The sequence below is a fragment of the Cnephaeus nilssonii genome (genome assembly GCF_951640355.1).
Source record: "Cnephaeus nilssonii genome assembly, chromosome: 10".
In the NCBI taxonomy this organism is placed as follows: domain Eukaryota; kingdom Metazoa; phylum Chordata; class Mammalia; order Chiroptera; family Vespertilionidae; genus Cnephaeus; species Cnephaeus nilssonii.
In genome coordinates this window covers 50665557-50686653 of record NC_137081.1, presented here as the reverse complement: position 1 = coordinate 50686653, position 21097 = coordinate 50665557, and the positions used below count along the sequence as shown (strand labels likewise).

At 37.4% G+C, this 21097-nt stretch overlaps 1 protein-coding gene across 9 annotated transcripts in view; it reads left to right on the top strand.

Moving 5' to 3' along the window:
• Positions 1 to 21097, top strand: part of SCN2A (sodium voltage-gated channel alpha subunit 2) — a gene marked incomplete at both ends in the record, with an annotated part of 91940 nt that overhangs the window by 3411 nt on the left and 67432 nt on the right. The window contains 9 exons of one of the 9 annotated variants that reach the window (XM_079782437.1): positions 7229 to 7318; positions 8267 to 8395; positions 8775 to 8866; positions 9945 to 10157; positions 12442 to 12505; positions 13893 to 14034; positions 14172 to 14378; positions 15722 to 16009; positions 19409 to 19756. In XM_079782437.1, coding sequence (XP_079638563.1) covers positions 7229 to 7318; positions 8267 to 8395; positions 8775 to 8866; positions 9945 to 10157; positions 12442 to 12505; positions 13893 to 14034; positions 14172 to 14378; positions 15722 to 16009; positions 19409 to 19756 — 1573 coding nt within the window. Of the gene's footprint in view, positions 1 to 7228; positions 7319 to 8266; positions 8396 to 8774; positions 8867 to 9944; positions 10218 to 12441; positions 12506 to 13892; positions 14035 to 14171; positions 14379 to 15721; positions 16010 to 19408; positions 19781 to 21097 lie in introns of all 9 variants that reach the window. The other 8 variants (XM_079782436.1, XM_079782439.1, XM_079782438.1 and 5 more) reach the window with 8 other exon arrangements.

Genomic DNA, 21097 nt, shown 5'->3' with positions numbered 1-21097 from the left:
TAAGTAACCAATGAATTACAGGTTAGAGAATCAGATGTAAAACAAGTGACAAAATGGAAGGTTTAAATAGGTCAGGAAAATCTATTTTGTTCTGAATCTGAATGATGAGATGGAATTAAGAAAACCCAATATGAAAGAAAAAGGCAGCTTTTTGTTTTAAAAAAATTTGCATGGAGATTTTTGAGAATGTCATGAAAGCAATAATTTTCACTCGAAAAAATCCTAGAAGGTTAGGGAACCCATGAATTTTAATTTCTGACCCTCCAGAAAGAGAAATTCCAAGTGGTAGAGGAGGAGGGCAGTTTCAGAACTTCTGACCAGAGAATCAGGGCATTGAGGACATAGTTTATGGCAGTTGCTCTCTAGGAATCAAGGTACAACTTGAATTTGAGGGTTTTCACTTGCTTCCAAAGAAAACCCCTAAGGGGCAAAGTTGTTAGATGGCCTGCAGTCATGCAAGTTGAAATGTGAAAGCAACCAGGTAGAACTTATTAAGATTTGCCAAAAGGCTGATTTTCCTAGAAACTTAAAAATTGGCTGATAGCCACAGTTTTCTTCCCATATAGAAAATGTAGATTTTTAAAAAAATCTCTAATTGCCTGAATTAAAATATTATATTTCAGATTACCTCATGTTGGAATAGAGATATAATAAAAGAAAAAGAAGTTGGATAATAGTCTAAGATAAACAAATTCTTTAGTCTTTTGTTGATAATGGTGCACTTGGTAAAAGAGCCTGGTAAACTTTAATATATACAATTCTGTACAGTTTTCAAGAGTGTTTCCAAATAGTTTTGTCTTCTATGTTTCACAATGCAAACCTGAGGCTCCAATCTTGGTTTTCTGACTTCAGGCTCAGTGCCCTTTGCTGTAAGTTAAAAATGCTTAAGGATAGTCACAATGGGTTAAGAGATTATTGTGTATTCATTATCATTAGTTTATAAACCAGAAAATGACCATTCAAAATAAAGAAATTTGTATTTTAAACCTAGACTGATACTTATACTTACAATAAAAATTCCAGCTTGCTTCATAAAGAACTCTTATCTTCATTAGAAGCTGATGAATATCAAATTAGCTCTGTTTCTTGATTTTGGCAGAATAAGTTATGCTTACTGTATTTTTGGCAGGGTATATTTTGAAAACTGAAAATGCTTTTGATGTGCCTAGTATCTTGTTTTAGTAGTTAAATAAAATATGGTTACATTATTTTAGATAGTAAACAAAATAATCCATATTCCTTAATTTGCCAGAGTTTTAAATGTGTTGCATGTCAGTTTTTATGATTTTTAACTTAATATGCACTTTTTATTTTATATTTATTACTCATTTAAATGTTGATTTGCAAATAGTTATTGAGTATCTACTATGTGGCAGATGTTCTTCTAGGCACTGGGATGCAACATTGAACAAAACAAAGTCCAGCTCTCATGTAGTTTACATTGATGTTTATGTGTGTATTTGAGAGGAGAAAGATAATAAAAATAAATCATATCATCTAGTGATAAGTGCTATTAAGAAAAATAAAGTAGTATAAAAAGAAGAGTGGAAAGGTATTGTTTTAGATCATATGGTCAGAGAAGTACTCATTTCAAATATTTTTCAACAAAGATTCAAAGGAAGTGAGGGAGTGGGACATGGGGATTTAGGAGAAATGTGAATGTAAGGGGAATAGCAAATACAAGGACAAATTATGAAGGTGAAAGTGAAACTGGGGTGTTCAAGAATCAGCAAGGAGCCCAGTGTGACTGCAGAAGAGTCAGAAAGGCAGGGAGTAGGAGATAGGTCAGTGAGAGTGGAGATCAGGGGCTGAAGCTATAGTTCATGGTGAGGACACCAAGTTTACTTCCAAGATATGGGAAGAGATGACTGAAGGGTTTTCAACAGAAGAATGTAATGATCTGACTCTCATTTTACAAAGATCACCCAGTCTGCTTCATGGAGTATATGATGCATGGGGGAAAGTGTAGAAGCAAAAAGATAGATTGGGGACATACTGCCATTATGAAGTAAAGGATGATCATGGCTTGGACTATGGTAGAAACAATGAGGATGGCAAAATGTCATCAGATTTAGATGTATTTTGCAGAAGAGCTGACAGGTTTTGCTGAGCAATTGGATGTAGGATATGAGGAAATGAGTAGAGCTAAGGATGAGTCCAATTGCTTAGTCTGGTCAAGAAATAAAAATGTAGTTTCTCTTGACTGAGCTTGGGATAACTTCCAGTGAATCAATAATGGTGAGTAAAATCCAGAGCTCTGATTTGAACATGGTGTATTTTTTTTTTTTTTTGAGGTGCCTATTAGATGTTCAGTGGAGGAGTGTAGAATTCCAGAAAGGATTGGGCTGGAGATAGAACTTTGAGAGATATCAGTATATGGATGGTATTTAAAGTAATGACAAAGATAACAGATTTTGAAGCTCTCTATTTAGAGATATGTATTAAATCAAAAGCATAAAAACCTGACTCTAGTTATTGCTTAATTTGTTTTAAAAGCAAATTAGTTTTATTTGCTTTTCTTGTTAAATGTCTGTCAGGATCTTTAACTTAGGTGTCTTTTTTATTATTCAAATGATAGTCATGCAATGTGAAAAAAAGTATTTGAGCATAATGCTTTATTAATTGTGACTTACTGGACAATAACAATTTTTCTATTGTTTATTAATAGTGAAATCTATGTATTACTTCATTATATACTAGAGGTCCAGTGCACAAATTTGTGCATGGGTGGGGTCCCTCAGCCTGGCCGGCAATCGGGCTGATCAGGGCCAGCTGGCGGGGGGGGAGGGACCGTGGGAGGTTGGCTGTGGGAGCACACTGACCACCCAGCTGGCCAGAGGGAGGGACCGTGGGAGGTTGGCTGGCTGCAGGAGGTTGGCTGGCTGCGGGAGCGCTCTGACCACCAGGGGGCAGCTTCTGCTTTGAGTGTCTGCCCCTTGGTGGTCAGTGCATGTCATAGCTATAGGCCGGTCATCTGGTCATCAGTCATAATGGTGGCTTAGGCTTTTATATATAGAGATAATTCTACCATTATAATGAGTAAATATTTTTAAGGGTCATAACCATTATGACATAAATTTCATGAGGCTATTAATATCCACCTTATGTTTTTATGTCCTCCCTTTCCAAAAAAAGTATAGAAATGTGTGTACTGAATATATGTGGAGACAAATTTCATATGTGCCTTTGACCCATATCAATAACTAAATCATTAAAAAGGAAAAAATATTTATTTAGTCATAAATGAGTTATAAAATTGATTTTATTTAATAGTCAACTGAGACTGTGTGAAATGGCAATGATATAATGGTCCCTGCCCTCATTAATTATGCATTCTAGTAGAAATAATCAACCTTAAAATTAGCCATTGGAGGAATGCTATAAGATGCTACTGGAATAGAATACTGGTATATCTAAACAGGTCAGATGCTATTGTGAATAACTTTATACTAGAAATAACTTTTAATCTGAGTACTAAAGAAGAAGTATGAGTTAGCTAGGGTGAAGTAGAAAGCATTTGCAAGTACTGAAGAAGGGGGGAAGGGATGGCATTTGCAAAGACTCTTATTTGAGAAAGAGCCTACTTAATTAGATGATCTGAAACAATTATAATAAAAGGGACAAAGGAGAGTGCAATGAGGAGTAAATAATACAAAACTAGAGAAATAGACAGGGGTTAGACCTTCTAAAATCTAGATGATATTAAGACATTTGATCATGATCCTAAAAATAGTGGACAGCTCTTGAAATTATTTTGAATTACATTTACAAAGGTCATTTTGGCACAGTATGCAGAATAGATTTCTTTTATATATGCAAGTATTGCATATGTCTCCTTCTTCCCCCATTGACCACTCCCAGCCTGCTCCTACCTCCCCGCACAGGCTCTCACCCCCTATTGTTTTTGTCCATCTATTATGCTTTTATACATGCATACAAGTCTTTTGGTTGATCTCTTATGTCTCCTCCCACCCTCCCCTGCCTTCCCTCTGAGGTTTGATGGTCTCTTTGATGCTTTTATGTCTCTGTATCTATTTTTATTCATCAGTTTATGTTGTTCATTATATTTCACAAATGAGTGAGATCATGTGATACTTATCTTTTTCTGACTGGCTTATTTCACTTGGCTTATTGGCATAATGCTCTCCAGGTCCATCCATGCTATTGCAAATGGTAAGAGTTCTTTCTTTTTGACAGCAGTGCAGTATTCCATTGTGTAGATGTACCACATTTTTTTAATTCACTCATCAGTTGATGGGCACTTAGGCTGTTTCCAAATCTTAGCTATTGTAAATTGTGCTGCGATGAACATAGTAGTGCATATATTCTTTCTGATTAGTGTTTCTGAATTCTTGGGATATATTCCTAGAAGTGGGATTACCGGGTTAATTTTTGAGGAAACTCCATACTGTTTTCCACAGTGGCTGCACCAGTCTACATTCCCACCAGCAGTGCACGAGGGCTCCTTTTTCTCCATGTCCTTGCCAGCACTTGTCGTTTGTTGATTTGTTGATGATAGCCATTCCAACAGGTGTGAGATGGTATCTCATTGTCGTTTTGATTTACATCTCTCAGATGATTAGTAACTTTGAGCATTTTTTCATATGTCTCTTGGCCATCTTTTAAATGTTTTTGAAGTATCAATGAGATACATAAGTACAGATATCGTATGGACAATCGGGTGTGTGTAGTTCAGAAGAGAGCTCTAACCTAGAGAGAACTATTTAAGATCAGTGGGTACATAAATGGTTCTTGAAGCTATGTTTGTTGGTGAACTCTACTCTATTAGGATGAATATAGCAGGAGAGGAGGAAATGGCTGAGAGATCCTATGTCCTTCTTTTCTTTTTTAAAACTATTTTTATTGATTTCAGAGAGGAAGGGAGAGGGAGAGAGAGAGATAGAGACAACCTCCTGTGTGTCCCCTACTGAGGACTGAGCCTGCAATCTGGGCATGTGCCCTGACCGGGAATTGAATCGTGACCCCCTGGTTCATAATTTGATGCTCAACCACTGAGCCACAATGCTGGGCCTTATAGGTGCCCTTCTTTTCAAAAAGGAATTACAACATTTAAAAAGATATAAAGAAATTGTTGCTTATGAGGCATGAAGAAACCAGGGGATTGGGACCTCATGAAGCAAAGGGAAAAGAGCATAATGAAAAGGGAAAGAATCATCCTTATCAAATACTGCTGAGCGAGCAAGTCAAATAACTCAAAATTATCCTTTTATTTTTAGTGACAAAACATGAAGAGTTTGTTGTCTTCAGAAAGAAAAGCTAGTAGACTGAGGAAAAGATAAACAGCTCTTTTAAGTTTGGCTATGAATGGAGAAAAGAGTTAGGGCTAAAAGTAGTCAAAGAGAATTGTGGGTTATATCAAAGGATTCTCACTTCTTTCTCCCCAAGACAGGAAAGTCATAAGCAAGTTTATGTTGACAGAAAGTGTCCAATATGTAGAGTGGAAGATAGTAAGATGAGAGAAGAAAGAGATTTATGAAGTATTCTGGAAAAAGTAGAAGGTGTCCAGAGTATGGAAGGAGGAATTTAAAACTTCCCCCATTGAAACAGGAAGGAGAAATGATAGGTCCCAATACAGCAGGTTTGTCAATTTGGGGGTGAGGAGTAGAGATTTGGCAGACTGATATTATCTCTTCTCTCAATGAAGTAGGAAATAAGGTTATCAGCTTCAGGTGGGAGGGGGAAAAGTAGAAGGTTGGAAATCAGAGTAGAGCAGAGAATATTTGAAATTGTCTTTGCAGAGAGTAAGAAATGGAGCTAAGTGAAGAAATACAGGACTGTATTGAGGACCCTTGAGGTTGGGAACCAAGCATTCAGAATGGTGCTAATCTGCCAAGGGGACTTTTATACACTAACAGCAAATCATCTGTAATTTTACCTTATTTTTTGTTAGTTTTCAGCAATAAAGAAAAACTATGTTTCTTCTTTGAAATGATGTTTTTGTGTGTTCCCTGGTTTGCAGTGCCCTCACATGGCTGATCCACATCATTTATGATTGTTTCCATGTGGGTGCCTTTGGACAAGCTGAGAATTAAACATGTGCAATAATATATTGCTACTAGTAAAAACAAGAAATCAATCATTGCTTTGACTAAAGCCAGTTGTAGATGCAAAGAAACTCCCTTTATAGTTTAGTGAAACATTGGCTACTCACTGTTCTATTTTACCACACTTAAAATCATGTTGATATTTTGTTCAAGTACATAATGTGAAAATTTATAATTAAATTAAAGAGTGAGAAGGGTTATGAATAGCATCGATGTATTCTCTGGCATATTTATAATTGTGTCTAAATTTACATTGGTAAAGGTTGTTGTTTTCATAATGCAACTGAATCCTCATGCTTTTTATTAAATATAAAAGCAAGTAATTTCATTATCTGACTACCAAATATTTTCTTAAAGAGTGCTGTTATTTTTCAGAAAACTTAAGGGCAATGGCTCTGTCTGCAAAAGCAAAGTAGAATAGAGTGAAGCAAACTAGACATTTTTTATGAGTAATGTTGTTTACAATTCAGGAAGTTAAAAAAGCAATTTATTGAGCATTTACTATATATCAAACACATTAAGTGTAGTAGCTTTAACATATTTTAAATAATTAAATCCTCACAGAAATCCTGTAAAATAGTTATTTTTTCTTACTTTTATGGTGAAGTGAACCAAGGCTCAGAAAAATTAACAAGTAATTTGGCCACAAATCTAAGAAATGCTAAATAATATCATCTATTTTCTCTTACTGTTGAGAATATTATAATCAATTACAGTATATTATATACTCCACTTAGAAATTATCTTATTAAAGACATTCCACTAGATTGACCCTTAGAATGGAGATACAATGCATTTAATCAATCACTTGGATTCTGAATTTTTGTTATGATTTACATACATGCTGATCATGCAGCTTTGGTTGAGTGAGTCAAGTCTGTCATTGAAAAAAGTTAAATTGTTAAATTATTTGCTAATTAACCCATTGCTTTGCATTTAATCTTTTTAACTACTAAAAAGCACCAAAGTAGCCTCAAAATAGTTAATGACTTGGGTTGGCATGGCCTAGCTATGGGGTTGTTGAATGACAGAAATAGAAAGAACAAACTCAATAATAAAAGTATAAGGTCTTAAAGGTTCTAAACTTCATGATAGTGAAAGACGTTGTAATGCATGAAAGTGAGATTTTCCATTGAACTTTGTCTTCCTTGACGATATTCTACTTTATTCAATGTGCTCATTATGTGCACCATTCTTACCAACTGTGTATTTATGACAATGAGTAATCCTCCAGACTGGACAAAGAATGTGGAGTAAGTAGAAAATTAAATATTTCTCTCAATATTCTCATCCCTTTGTATTTCAAACTATGCATTGAACAGCTTGAGACTTCAGCTTCCTTAACAAATCATACTAGCTCCTCCAATCATGTTAGCGACAATGACTCAAGTTCATTTCAAGCAGTAACTTCCTCTACAGTGGTCGGCAAACTCATTAGTCAACAGAGCCAAATATCAACAGTACAACAATTGAAATTTCTTTTGAGAGCCAAATTTTTTAAACTTAAACTTCTAACGCCACTTCTTCAAAATAGACTCGCCCAGGCCATGGTATTTTGTGGAAGAGCCACACTCAAGGGGCCAAAGAGCCTCATGTGGCTTGCAAGCCGCAGTTTGCCGACCACAGCTCTAGGACCAAGTTTGCAGTGGTGGTTCACTCAGTAGCTCAAATTATGAACTGGCCTGACAACTAATATTTGTAGCCCTTTATCTTCCTTGTGAGTCTCACACTTTTGAAGATAAGTGATTACTAATATCTAATAATAAATATTATACCTAGTTTGTATATTCATTTTCTCATAGCTATTACCTTTCTATGTTTTATTAGCATATATTTCATGTATGTTAATAATGCATATTTTATTGAACATCAATGCTTCATTCATTTCTTGGATTATTACATAATTGCTTCAATCAGTCCAAATGCCAGTGTATTAGATAATATCTTCATATAGAATCTTATTATTTGGCCTTCAAATTGATATAGCAAGTACAGTGTTCATTTAGTTACAATCAAAGAGAATGTCTTTCAAAATGTAATATTTCTTCCTGCCTTAAATCTTACCTACACTCTACATTTCAGGGAGACAGACATAGACTCATATAGAAGTCTCTAATTTGTGTTGTGTAAGTCTCTTTTGAGATATGTACATGTAAATCACCTACTATATCTTTAATGTGGGCTTGGCTATTTTTTCTCAGGTACACCTTTACAGGAATTTATACTTTTGAATCACTTATAAAAATACTTGCAAGGGGCTTTTGTTTAGAAGATTTCACATTTCTACGGGACCCATGGAATTGGTTGGATTTCACGGTCATTACTTTTGCGTAAGTATTTTAATACATTTTCCATGCTGGAAGAATAAATCATTGGTGGGAGCCTACACTGTATTTTTCCTTGGTGGCTTCCCTTGTCAAATCAAACATTTTTCATAGTTATCATGCGAATTCAGAATATTTTTCTTCCAATTAAATTATGTACTTTGGAGAAATTAGGGACTATCATATTCAATTATATGGTTTTGGTTTCAATTAACACTGTAAAATAGTAGTTTCCCAAGTAACAAGATGATTGATGACAATGCCATTTTTCTCTTAATGGGGAAATCTAATGGCAACACTCATTGAAGTTGAAAAGGTCTTGATGTAAGACCAACGTAGACTTAGATTTCCCTAAATTCTGAATAACTCTGATTTAATTCTACAGGTATATAACAGAATTTGTAAACCTAGGCAATGTTTCAGCTCTTCGAACTTTCAGAGTCTTGAGAGCTTTGAAAACTATTTCTGTAATCCCAGGTAAGAAGAAACTGGTATAAGGTGGTAGGCCCCTTATATCTCCAACTGTTTCTTGTGTTTTGTCATTGTGTTTGTGTGTGAACTCCCTACTGCAGATATGTGACAGAGTTTGTGGACCTGGGCAATGTCTCAGCGTTGAGAACATTCAGAGTTCTCCGAGCATTGAAAACAATTTCAGTCATTCCAGGTGAGAGCTAGGTTAAACACCGAGGCTGAGTTTAGCTGCATTGGTGCATTGGCTGAGTTTAGCTGCATTTGTGCATAAGCCTTATTGCTTGTCACCTATTGCAAATACTGGTAAATCTGTAAAAAAGCAAGAATAGCACATCATATTTTGGATGGACTTGATTCTTTGCTTTTACTAGTTGCTTTCTTTGAAACTGTTCTAAATCAGCCTTTGAGTTTAACAAGTTTTTGCATGAGGCATTTGCAGTAACAGGCTACATGGTCTGCATCCTATAACATCAAGCTTTCCGCATAGAAGCTAAACTATGAGATATTCGAACTGATGCAAATTGAACCACTTAGGTCAAAAACTGGTAATTTTCTTACCTGCAGACAAATGAAAGAGCAAGGGATAGCATGAGTGTTGCATGAGGCTCAGTTTTCAGATGTCTTCCTTTTTTAACCCATACTCAAACTTATAGAATTTGCAAAAATATAACCTCATAATTCAGTTACTTAAAGGTTTATTACTACTCTATTCATATAGATTTTTTTCAAAAATCACTAAGAGGTAAGGGAGTAAGACATCTGCAAATAAAAGCAAACTATTTACACAAGGTTAATGTTTAAGCATGAATAGCAAAATCATTTTTATGTTCTAAGGAGTGTTTGGAAATACACTTTGGTTCATTTCCATTCACAGTTTTCTAATGAACATACAAGTTCTGCTTTCATTCATTTTCACCAGCTAGCAGGCTTTTCATGAAAATGTTATTCAATCACAAACATTAAAGTAATATTCTTGGCATTCTGCATGACATCTTTATTTTCCAGGACAAGCTCATGATGTTTTTGTCAGTAAAGTAGCTGTTAAGTAGTACATTTAAATTCCCCCCTCTGATTTTATTTGTAGGCCTGAAGACCATCGTGGGGGCCCTGATCCAGTCGGTGAAGAAGCTCTCTGACGTCATGATCCTGACTGTGTTCTGTCTGAGCGTGTTTGCATTAATAGGGCTACAGCTGTTTATGGGCAACCTGCGGAATAAATGTTTGCAATGGCCCCCAGATAATTCTTCCTTTGAAATAAACATCACTTCCTTCTTTAATTACTCATTGGATGGGAACAGTACCGCTTTCAATAGGACAGTGAGCACCTTTAACTGGGATGAATATATTGAGGATGAAAGTAAGATATACTCTTTTATCCATTAAGTTGTTTAGTCATTTAATTATTAAAAAATACATAGTGGAAATTGACTCAATTTTTATGTGAACCAAATGACCAGACCAATTTAAGATAAATTAGTACATGTGATGCAGAAATTAAATATCTTTTTTCTTATCTGTCAATCAACATGGTAAAGTTATCATTTGAATGTGTGTTATCTTTTCCTAAATCAGTGTTGAAAGCAATACCACATTAAGCTGTATTTATTTGGTAGGCAGGGATCAGAAGTTTTTAATCATCTTAAATAATCAGTATGAATTAATGCTGAAATATAATTTCTTACCATTGAAACCATCCCCTCCATCATTTGGTTTTCAAGTCTCATCCTCTCCATGTACAATTAGCTAACCAACTTCCATTGATCCCTTGATTATCAAAACTCCACTGGCACACTAATTCTAAAACCTTTATGGCTTTGAGAATCATATTAAATCTTATTCCTTCTCACACTATATTAATATTTTAACATGAATACTATATTAATATTTTAATATTCTTATGAAGATTATAATGGGAAGATTAAAATTCATTGGATAAATGAATAAATAAAACAAATTATTTTATTTATGAGGTTTTCCATTTATCGATATAATAATAGCACAATGATAATCTTTGCACATAAATATTTCCTCTATCTCTAATTGTTTCCTTCAGGTGGATTTTCATTAATAGAATATTTTTGGTTCAAGAATATGACCAGATTAAGGTTATGGAGACATTGTCAAATTGCTCTTCAGAGAGATCAGACCACTCACTAATATTGTTATTACCATATTTAAAATCTTTTGATAGAAGGAAAAGTGTATCCTCTTGTTCTTAACTATTTATGCAGTAGAATTTAAAAGATACATTTATTAGTGTCATTAGTAAGTTACACATATTTTATATAATGTGAATTATCTTTTGATATTTTTACCAATTATTCCATCAGGTGATAGTACATTTACAAAATTCATATGAACTCTTATTTTATCAAGAATATTAACATTTTTGGCAAATATATTATCCAGCTTGTTTTTCATCCTATTACTTGTTTTTGATGCCGAAGTGATTATGATTTTTTTTGGCAATGGTGCCATTAAGTCTTTTTCTATATTTTAGTTTAGAAAAAATTTTGATTTAGAGATAATAAAAATTCACTTAGGTAGACTACATGTAAAGCAGCCACCTCCATATTCTACATTAAAAATCCCTATATGTCCTTTATATCAGATTAATAGACTTGCTTATAAATCTTTAATCTTTAAAAATCCAGAATTAGTTTTTAATATATGTTGTGGGGAAAAGATTAAGACTTTTTTTTTTTTTTTTGCAAAACAGTGACCCATATTTCCCTGCATAACATATTAGGATATTTCTTGAATACAGACTAAGTATTCCTAAAAACAATCATAAGTTTTTGTTCAGTATTTGTGTATATGTGTGTTTTAATGTGTGCATGTGTGTGTTTATATGTAAATATATACATATTTCTGTTTATGTATGTTTTTTGAGATCATCTTTGCAACTTATTAAAGTTATATGTAAGGTATTCCATAAGAATAAGAACTAGATATATTTAGAAAATATATATCTCCAGAGAAAGAAGTTTATTTTGCTCATTTGAAAGATAGTAATCATGCAAAAATACAAATTAAAACACTTATTTACAGTATCATAGAAAGAGCAAATACCTAAGCCCACTTTTCAAAGGAAATTAACTTAAAATGGGTAGGAGAAGAATGTCTGTATCTATTTGGAGTCCAGGCAAAATGTATTTGTAAAGTAAATTTTTATTTGCATGAAAACATTTAGAAGCAACAAGGCTTACCTCTCTCTCTCTCCCCCCCCCCTTTTTTTTTTTTGCCAAGAACACAGCCTTAATTTGGCAGCTCTTTTTGAAGTACCTCAAACAATTTGGATTTATATTTAGAGTAAATTCTGATATGAGAATGTTAGCATAATTATTCCCTCCAAATTTTTTAAAACAGATTTTTTAAACATTTGTTTAATTTACAGTGTTATATTTTGAGATATTTTAATATTCAACTATTATTAAACTATTTTCATTGTCATATACATATTTATTATTTTATCCATTTTGTTATAGTTGAAACATTGTATGCTTTATTATCTAGGCAGAATGGCAGAAATGCTTTGAGGGCTTTTTAATGATTATTTCTATTCCTCACTCTTTCAATAGGTCACTTTTATTTCTTGGAAGGGCAAAATGATGCTCTGCTTTGTGGCAACAGCTCAGATGCAGGGTAAGTGATGTTTCATATTGAGTTTCAGTCCACCTGCCCTATCCACCTCAATAACCTGCCATCTCCCACCCAACTTGCCCCTGCTCACTCCTCATTCAAAACTCTCCATAAATTCAACTTCACGCTGACTCTCAAAATAGCTGGGGTAAGTGTAGATTCTCACTTTTTTCAGACACTCATATGCAGCAATTATTTTTCCATACTAGCTCGCAGGTGATCTTCCAAATTAGTTCGATGAAAAATAGAAAAGCAGTTAATAGAAGCTTAAGTTAATAGAATTTAAAAGTATGTACTTTTATAAGTGTGATATTTTATCTACTATGCTAATATGGTCTCCATGACTTAAAGTGTATAATATCTGAAGATAAAGTCATTTCCTGAGGCATGATGAGTGTATGTCCCAGAATATTTTAGCAAAGTGGTTAAGAGCATAGACTGGAGAGTTTACATGGATTCAAACCCTGACTCTACCATATAAAGGCACTTCTTGCTTTACAGTTTTCTTAGGTAATAAAGGGGTATAATAGGAGGGTGAATGTAAAGAATTAAATGGGTTAGTGAATACAGCTACTATAGCACTCAATAAGAACTTTTCATTGTTTTTTCTATGGAACATGATATTGTGGACATTAGTAACTGATACCGGTTACCTAGCAAAATTCTCAATGGTTGCAGGCTTTGCGTTTAATTCATATGATAAAGATTGCACTTCCTTTATTTTCAGATGCCAGGGATCAGTAAAACAGACTGCCTTTAATTCCTTGTCTGTACTGTACTGAATGCTATACAAACAATATCTAATTCAATGCTTGTCCATTTGTAAGACAGGTTCTGTCATTAGGCCCTGCTTACATATGAAGTGCCCAAAGCTGAGCCAGGTTAGGAAACCTGCCCCAGATCATGCAGCCCAGAAACCTCAGGCACAATGAAGAGCCCAGATCAGCTTGATTATCAAGGTCATATGAGTCATATGACATCTTCACTATGCAGAGCCATTTCCTCCTTTCAACCTCTCCCCACCAACCTTTTCTTCACCCCTTTTCTCACACACACATTTCTGCCTCAGTGAGTGTTTATTTTTTCTCTGTAGACTTATTTTTCTCCTCATGTCCACAAGTCCCTAAAGATAGTAATCATAACATGACTGCTTTTATATATGGATATGTGATAAATATAATGACAATGGTGAATCACATAGGAATTCATAAATAAACTTAGTTATTATGTAAATCAGTCCAAGGGTGCTGAATTAAGTGCTGAGTAAAGTGAGAGAAATCTGCTTTCCTTACTGTTGTATAAAATAGGCAATGGCATCTGTCAAAACTAGAAAGACAGCCAGCAGACTTGCAGTTGCTGACTTCCTCTCTTTGCTTTGACCTAATTTCAGCCAGTGTCCGGAAGGATACATCTGTGTGAAGGCTGGTCGCAACCCCAACTATGGCTACACGAGCTTTGACACCTTTAGTTGGGCCTTCCTGTCCCTATTTCGTCTTATGACACAAGACTTCTGGGAAAACCTTTATCAACTGGTGAGAACAGAAAAAATGACTCTTCTGAGAAGCATGAAATACTGAGATCAGAACTGCTGTAGAATACTTTATTATGTAGAGTGTGAGCTCGTAACATCCCATATAATTTTTAATAAAATATCTCTTCCGTTGTGTAGACACTGCGTGCTGCTGGGAAAACATACATGATCTTTTTTGTGCTGGTCATATTTTTGGGCTCATTCTATCTGATAAATTTGATCTTGGCTGTGGTGGCCATGGCCTATGAGGAACAGAATCAGGCCACCATGGAAGAGGCAGAGCAGAAAGAGGCTGAATTTCAGCAGATGCTTGAACAGCTAAGAAAACAACAAGAAGAAGCTCAGGTATAGTTAGCAAACATTGAGCTCTTTTGTGTTTGTTAATCTCAATTCTCTTTCTGAACTGGTGAAGTCCAGTGGCATAAAGCGAAGAGAAACAAGATCAGCAGTGGTTACATTGATATTTGAAACGTCATGTGTGTTTGGTAAGCGCTATAAGCCTATTTGGTTATTAGGAGATTATTATTTTATTTTGAAAATTACTGTCAATACTAATGGCATCAAAACGTGGAGACTTATAATTGCTTTATTGACATTTTTCTCTCCTTTGTGACCCACCATTTGTTCAAACTCACTAAGTAATTAGACTAACATGCCTTCAATCAAAGCCTTTTCTTAAGCTTCTGAAGAGGAATTCAGTTATAGCTGCTTCTTCATTAGTGTCACTAGACGTGGGAAAGGTCAGGAAACCGGAATCAAACTGGGAAGATTATTTTCTAGAGTCTGGAAAGACAAATACCTATTTAATATTTATTTTCCATTTGAAGAGTACTTAAATGCAAGTTTGTGGACTGAATAAGGGAAACACTGCTGTGTGGACATAGTAAATCGCTACATTCTCTGCCTTCTCCCCCTACGTCCTTTAATTTGTACTTGGTAAACCTTCCAAACAAGGCAAGAATTTCTCTAATTATATTTGCTTGACTTAATGACATTAACTAATTTAATTGCCTATTTTTGCTTTTCTTGGATCTTGAGTATAGTTCTCTTTTAACTGAATACAGAATAAAGGTCAGATAAATAAAAACATACTGGGGTAGCAGCAACAACATTGAACACTGTATCTTTCTAGAAACTGTGCTAGTGTAATTTATAAATTCATTCAGATGACATGATCTGGGATTTCCTTATATATAATCTATAATATGTTCTTGTTGTACACTTCTTAGTGAATACTTAATTTAAGACAAATATGGGAGGAGTTCATTAAAATAAAACAATACAATACTTGACTGAATTAAATTCAGTGATTTAGACTGGCATTAAAAGTCATTGTCAAATGAAAGTGTGATGGATCAGATTAAAATAGGCAACTTTAATTCTTAAAATCTTTGCTTCTTAAGATACTGTTTAAATCAGAGAAAAAAAATTGTTATGACATTCAAGTGTCTTGTTCATATTATAAGAGAATCAGAAAGTATAGTATGAGGCCAGAGCTTGGAGGTTTTCCTCAGTCACATGTTTTATCTTCCATGGGTCTGTTCATTTTAATTCTTTAATTGGTTGAATGGCAATATATTATTTTCCAAAATATGTACCAGCATGATACTAAAGGTAAATTAAACAGTAGCATGGAGAGATTTCCCCAAAGTTTGTATGCAACTAACATGTACTCTGTGCCCTTCTAGGCAGCAGCTGCAGCGACATCTGCTGAATCAAGAGACTTCAGTGGTGCAGGCGGGTTAGGAGTTTTCTCAGAGAGTTCTTCAGTAGCATCCAAGTTGAGCTCCAAGAGTGAAAAAGAGCTGAAAAACAGAAGGAAGAAAAAGAAACAGAAAGAACAATCTGGAGAAGAAGAGAAGGAAGACAGAGTCTGCAAATCTGAATCTGAAGACAGCATTAGAAGAAAAGGTTTCCGTTTTTCCTTAGAAGGAAGCAGGTTGACATATGAAAAGAGGTTTTCTTCTCCACACCAGGTAAAAATATTAGATGACATAAAGTGCATTTTCATTACAATTTTTTAAAGACATGCCAGGGTTTGACAGAGATAAAACTGCCTCCCCCTTGGATGGTACAATGCTTTCAAAATGGTCATGATCCTCAAGTGTTGTGATTATGACCTCAGAGAATTTGTGAGTTTCATAATCATGTAAGAAATGTCCAAACCAGCAGAGAATTTTTTAAAAATATATTTTATTGATTTTTTTACAGAGAGGGATAGAGAGTTAGAAACATCAATGAGAGAGAAACATCGATCAGCTGCCTCCTGCACACCTCCTACTGGGGATGTGCCCGCAACCAAGGTACATGCCCTTCACCGGAATCAAACCTGGGACCTTTCAGTCCGAAGGCTGACACTATCCACTAAACCAAACCGGTCAGGGCTAGCAGAGAAATTTTTTATAAGGGTTATTTGAGCCAAACTGAGGACACCTGGGGGAAAGCAAGATCTCACATGCTCCCAAGAATAACAGTTTTGCAATTTCTCTTATGCATTTGAATGAAGGAGGGAAGGTAAGGAAGATCACATAAAAGTGGGAGAAAGCAAGGTGGGGATCAGATTATAAACTAATTAAGCTTATGCTGTGTGCTCTCACGATTTAGAAGGAGGGATCTGAAAGGATGATCAGGTATTGGGAGGAGGGGTCCGAAGGGAGCCATTTCAAAAGTGTGTTAACCTAAATGCACAGAAACAATGCCCAGGGCTTGCTTAAGGCAAAGACACACCTTTTATCAAAGCAGTTATATGCACGAGGCGTGACTACGCACCATGACCTGCCCTGTTAGGAATTTATGACCAGATCATCCTGTGAGGTTCCTTTCCATAGAGTCCCTTTTTCTTCCACACAAATTTTGGATCATTTTTAGAGCATAGATTTCACTGGGCATGAGAAGGTTTGTAGTTTTAAGGCTTCATTAAAGACTCAAGCATCTTGTGGCAACTTTCCACATGAGGAATTATCAGCAGGTGTTTCCCATCTCTTCTTAGCTACTGGGCCTGAACTCAGTGAAACGTGGGTTTTCTGAGTGAAAGGTTCCCAGTGCTGAATTGTGGACTCTCTCAGACCAACTGTGTAGTTATTTCCATCCATGTGCAAATTTCATTTGAAGAGTGCATTTTTTTTCAATTACAGTTCACGTACAATATTATATTAATTTCAGCTGTACAATCCTGTGATTAGATATTTATATAACTTAGAAAGCAATCACCTGATAAAAAATCTAGTTCCCCTCTGACACTATAATAACTTTACCAGTTATTGTAAAGTTATTAACTATATTCTTTATGCTGAACTTTACATCCCCATAACTATTCAGTAATTACCAATATGTACCTCTTAATCCCTTGCCCTTTTCCACCCATCCTCTCAATCCCCATCCTTTCTGGCAACTGTCAAATGTTCTCTGTACCTATGAGTCTATTTTTGTTCTGCTTTTTTATGTATTTTGTTTTTTAGATTCCACATGTAAGTGATATAACCTAGCATTTGTCTTCCTCCTTTCTGCAAATTTTGCTCACAGATGTAACATTTTTCAGTACTGTCTTCTCCATATCTCAGTCCAGGTTCTTCCAATATGGTGGCAAGATGCCTCCTGCAGCTCTACACTTATAATCAACGAGAGGCCCAATGCATGAAAATTCATGCACTGGAGGGGGGTCCCTCAGCCAAGCCTGCCCCCTCTCACAGTCCAGGAGTCCTCAGGGTTGGGAGGCGACCTGGCGATCAGGGGAAGGCAATGCCCCCATCACACCTCTGCTGCTGCCACTGCCGGCAGCTCAATCCTCAGCTGGCCCTGGTTACCTGAGCCTCGGGCGGCCCTGTGTGGCTGGGCAGCTGCCATCTGAGGCTTGCCTGTGCCTCAGGCTGGCCTTGGGTGGCTGGGGGGCTGAGGGGACTGAGGGACTCCAGAGGCAGGGGCACGGAGCGGCCAGGCCCTGTGCCTTGCTGCATGCCTGCCGCCCTGGCGGGGCTGAAGGGACTGGGCACCGCCATCTTGTGGCTGTAGGCACCGCCATCTTTGAGGGTGTGGCAGTCAATTAGCATATTCCCTCCTTATTGGCTGTGGGTGCCATCATCTTTGTGACAGCGTGAGAGTCAATTAGCATATTCCCTCTTTATTAGATAGGCTACTAGAGACCTGATGCACGAAATTCATGTAAGGGGCTCGGCCCTTGCAGCCCCAGCAATCACCTGATAAAAAATCTAGTTCCCTTCTGACACCTGTTCAGAAGGACATCTGGAAGGTCGTTTGGCTGTTTGGTCTAATTAGCATATTATGCCTTTATTATTATAGATTTTTACCAACCCTAATTTAAAATGCACCTCTTGATCAACAATTATAACAAAAAGAGGTGGCTGTCAATGGACCATCTTTAATCCATTCTCTACGTCCAGGGGTACAGAATATACCCATTGGCTATGCCTGGGTTACGGTCTTTCCTGAGGCTCATTTCTCAAGGATAATCAGGATACTGATAACAGAAGAAGGAGAAATAGATATTGGACAAGCAAAAATAAATGTTCACTACAAGAAAATTATAAAAGTACACTAGAAATAAACAGGAAGTGATTCATTGCACTCAATGCTGCTGAGCTAAAGAATCAAGGTAAACTGCACAATGACAGAGACAATGTAGGCATTTAGAAAATTGTTAAATGATTGTGTCCAGATACCTATTGAAAACCAGGTTTTTGTAAATATGGTGTTCTTCAGATTTCTTAAGAGTAAAAATCAGGGAATGACTCATACAGTTCTTTCAGCTTGATTTGTTTAATTTTATTCATGAAGACATTATAAAATGTGCAAAGAGCAGGGAAGAAGCATCTCCTTGTGCTATAATTAAACAGACCTACTAGCATGAATTTTATTTTCCTCTGTGGTAAGAACTGCATCAGGGTGTGGTCACTAGTGAGCCCTTATTTTTGGCTTGAAAGGATCTAAAAGTAGGTGTATATTTAGTTGCTTTCCATTGTATTATTAAGTCAGATGAGCTTCCAGAGAGAACTCTAGCAAAAAAATTCACCTTTGGGTGCCAATTTTGGGACTAAACAATGTTGAGGGGTACTTGGGACTATCTTAAGGCATGGATAAAGTAAAAAAAAAAAAAAAAAAAAAAAAAAAAAAAAACAAAAAACATGGCGGAAAATTAAAAAGGAAGGAAGGGAGAAAAGAGAAAGCAAGAGGTGAACCTAATAGAGAGTTCCAGACCTCCAGCAATTACTGCAGGAGGGAGCCCTTGGTTCCCCCTGTCTAATGACTTATCTGTAGGTAGGTCAACAATTCTGAAACAAGGAACCCAGTCTCATATTTTTCAGGATGCCAGCTCTTAATTCTGTTCATCTGTTTTCTGTTTCCCCTCTTGTTGTCCATAGTCTTTACTGAGCATCCGTGGCTCCCTTTTCTCTCCAAGACGCAGCAGTAGAGCAAGCCTTTTCAGCTTCAGAGGTCGAGCAAAGGACATTGGCTCCGAGAATGACTTTGCTGATGACGAGCACAGCACATTTGAAGACAACGACAGCAGAAGAGACTCTCTGTTTGTACCACACAGACATGGAGAGCGGCGCCATAGCAACGTCAGCCAGGCCAGCCGTGCCTCCAGGGTGGTCCCCATTCTGCCCATGAATGGGAAAATGCACAGTGCAGTTGATTGCAATGGAGTGGTCTCCCTAGTGGGGGGCCCTTCAGCTCTCACATCTCCAGCTGGACAACTCCTGCCAGAGGTGAGGCCCATGAAAACAGCAGCTGTTTTCACACACACACACACACACACACTAGAAGCACTGGAGGGGGGGGGGGGGGCGTCCCTCAGCTCGGCCTGCCCCCTCTCACAACCCAGGAACCCTCAGGGGCGGGAGGCAATCCATCAATCAGGGGAAGGCGACGCCCCCATCACACCTCTGCTGCTGCCACTGCCAGCAGCGCAAGCCTCAGCTGGCCCTGGTTCCTGAGCCTTGGTTGGCCCTGGGCGGCTGGGCAGCCAATATCTGAGTCTTGCATGCACCTCAGGCTGGCCCTGGGAGGCTGGACATCCAACATCCGTGGCTTGCCTGCACCTTGGGCCGGCCTTGGGTGACTGGGGGGCTGAGGGGACTGGGGGATTCCAGAGGCAGGCTCGTGGCTGTATGCACCACCATCTTTGACCAGGCAAAATATTTTAAATTTTGAGCAGCAACATTTTGATTTAAGAGTTTTAGTTTCAGAGAGGGGCTATTTCTTTTCTCATTCATTTTACTGTAAAATTAATTGTATGGTGACCTGTATGGATATTTATCACCATCATGTCAATCATATCAATTGAATGGAAACTTTGTTTTTGAATATATATGTATTAGAGGTGTGCATGTTGATAAAAATAATGTTACTCATATTCCAATAAGGTCAAAGTAGATGAACATGACTCATATTGTTATTTTAGAAACTAGAGGCCCGATGCACAAAATTCATGCACGAAGGTGTGTGTCCGTCAGCCCAGCCTGCACCCTCTCCAATCTGGGACCCCTCGAGGAATGTCCAATTGCCCATTTAGGCCCGATCCTACCGGGCAGTCAGACATCCCCTCACAATCCAGGACTGCTGGCTCCCAACTGCTCACCTGCCTGCCTTCCTGATTGCCCTAACTGCTTCTGCCTGCCAGCCTGATCACCCCTAACCACTCCCCTGCCAGCCTGATTGATGCTAACTCCACCCCTGCAGGCCTGGTCACCCCTAACTGCTCTCCCATGCAGGCCTGGGTTCCCCTCAACTGCCCTTCCCTGCAGGCCTGGTTGCCCCTAACTTCCCTCCTCTGCCGACCTGGTCACCCCTAACTGCCCTCCCCTGCACGCTTGATCACCCCCAACTGCCCTCCCTTGCAGGCCTGGTTCCTCCCAACTGCCCTCACCTGCTGGTCATCTTGTGTCCACATGGGGGCAGCCATCTTTGACCACATAGGGGCAGCCATCTTGTGTGTTGGAGTGATGGTCAATTTGCATATTACTCTTTTATTATATAGGATAGAGGCCTGGTGCAGGGGTGGGGGTCAGCTGGTTTGCCCTGAAGGGTGTCCCGGATCAGGGTAGGGG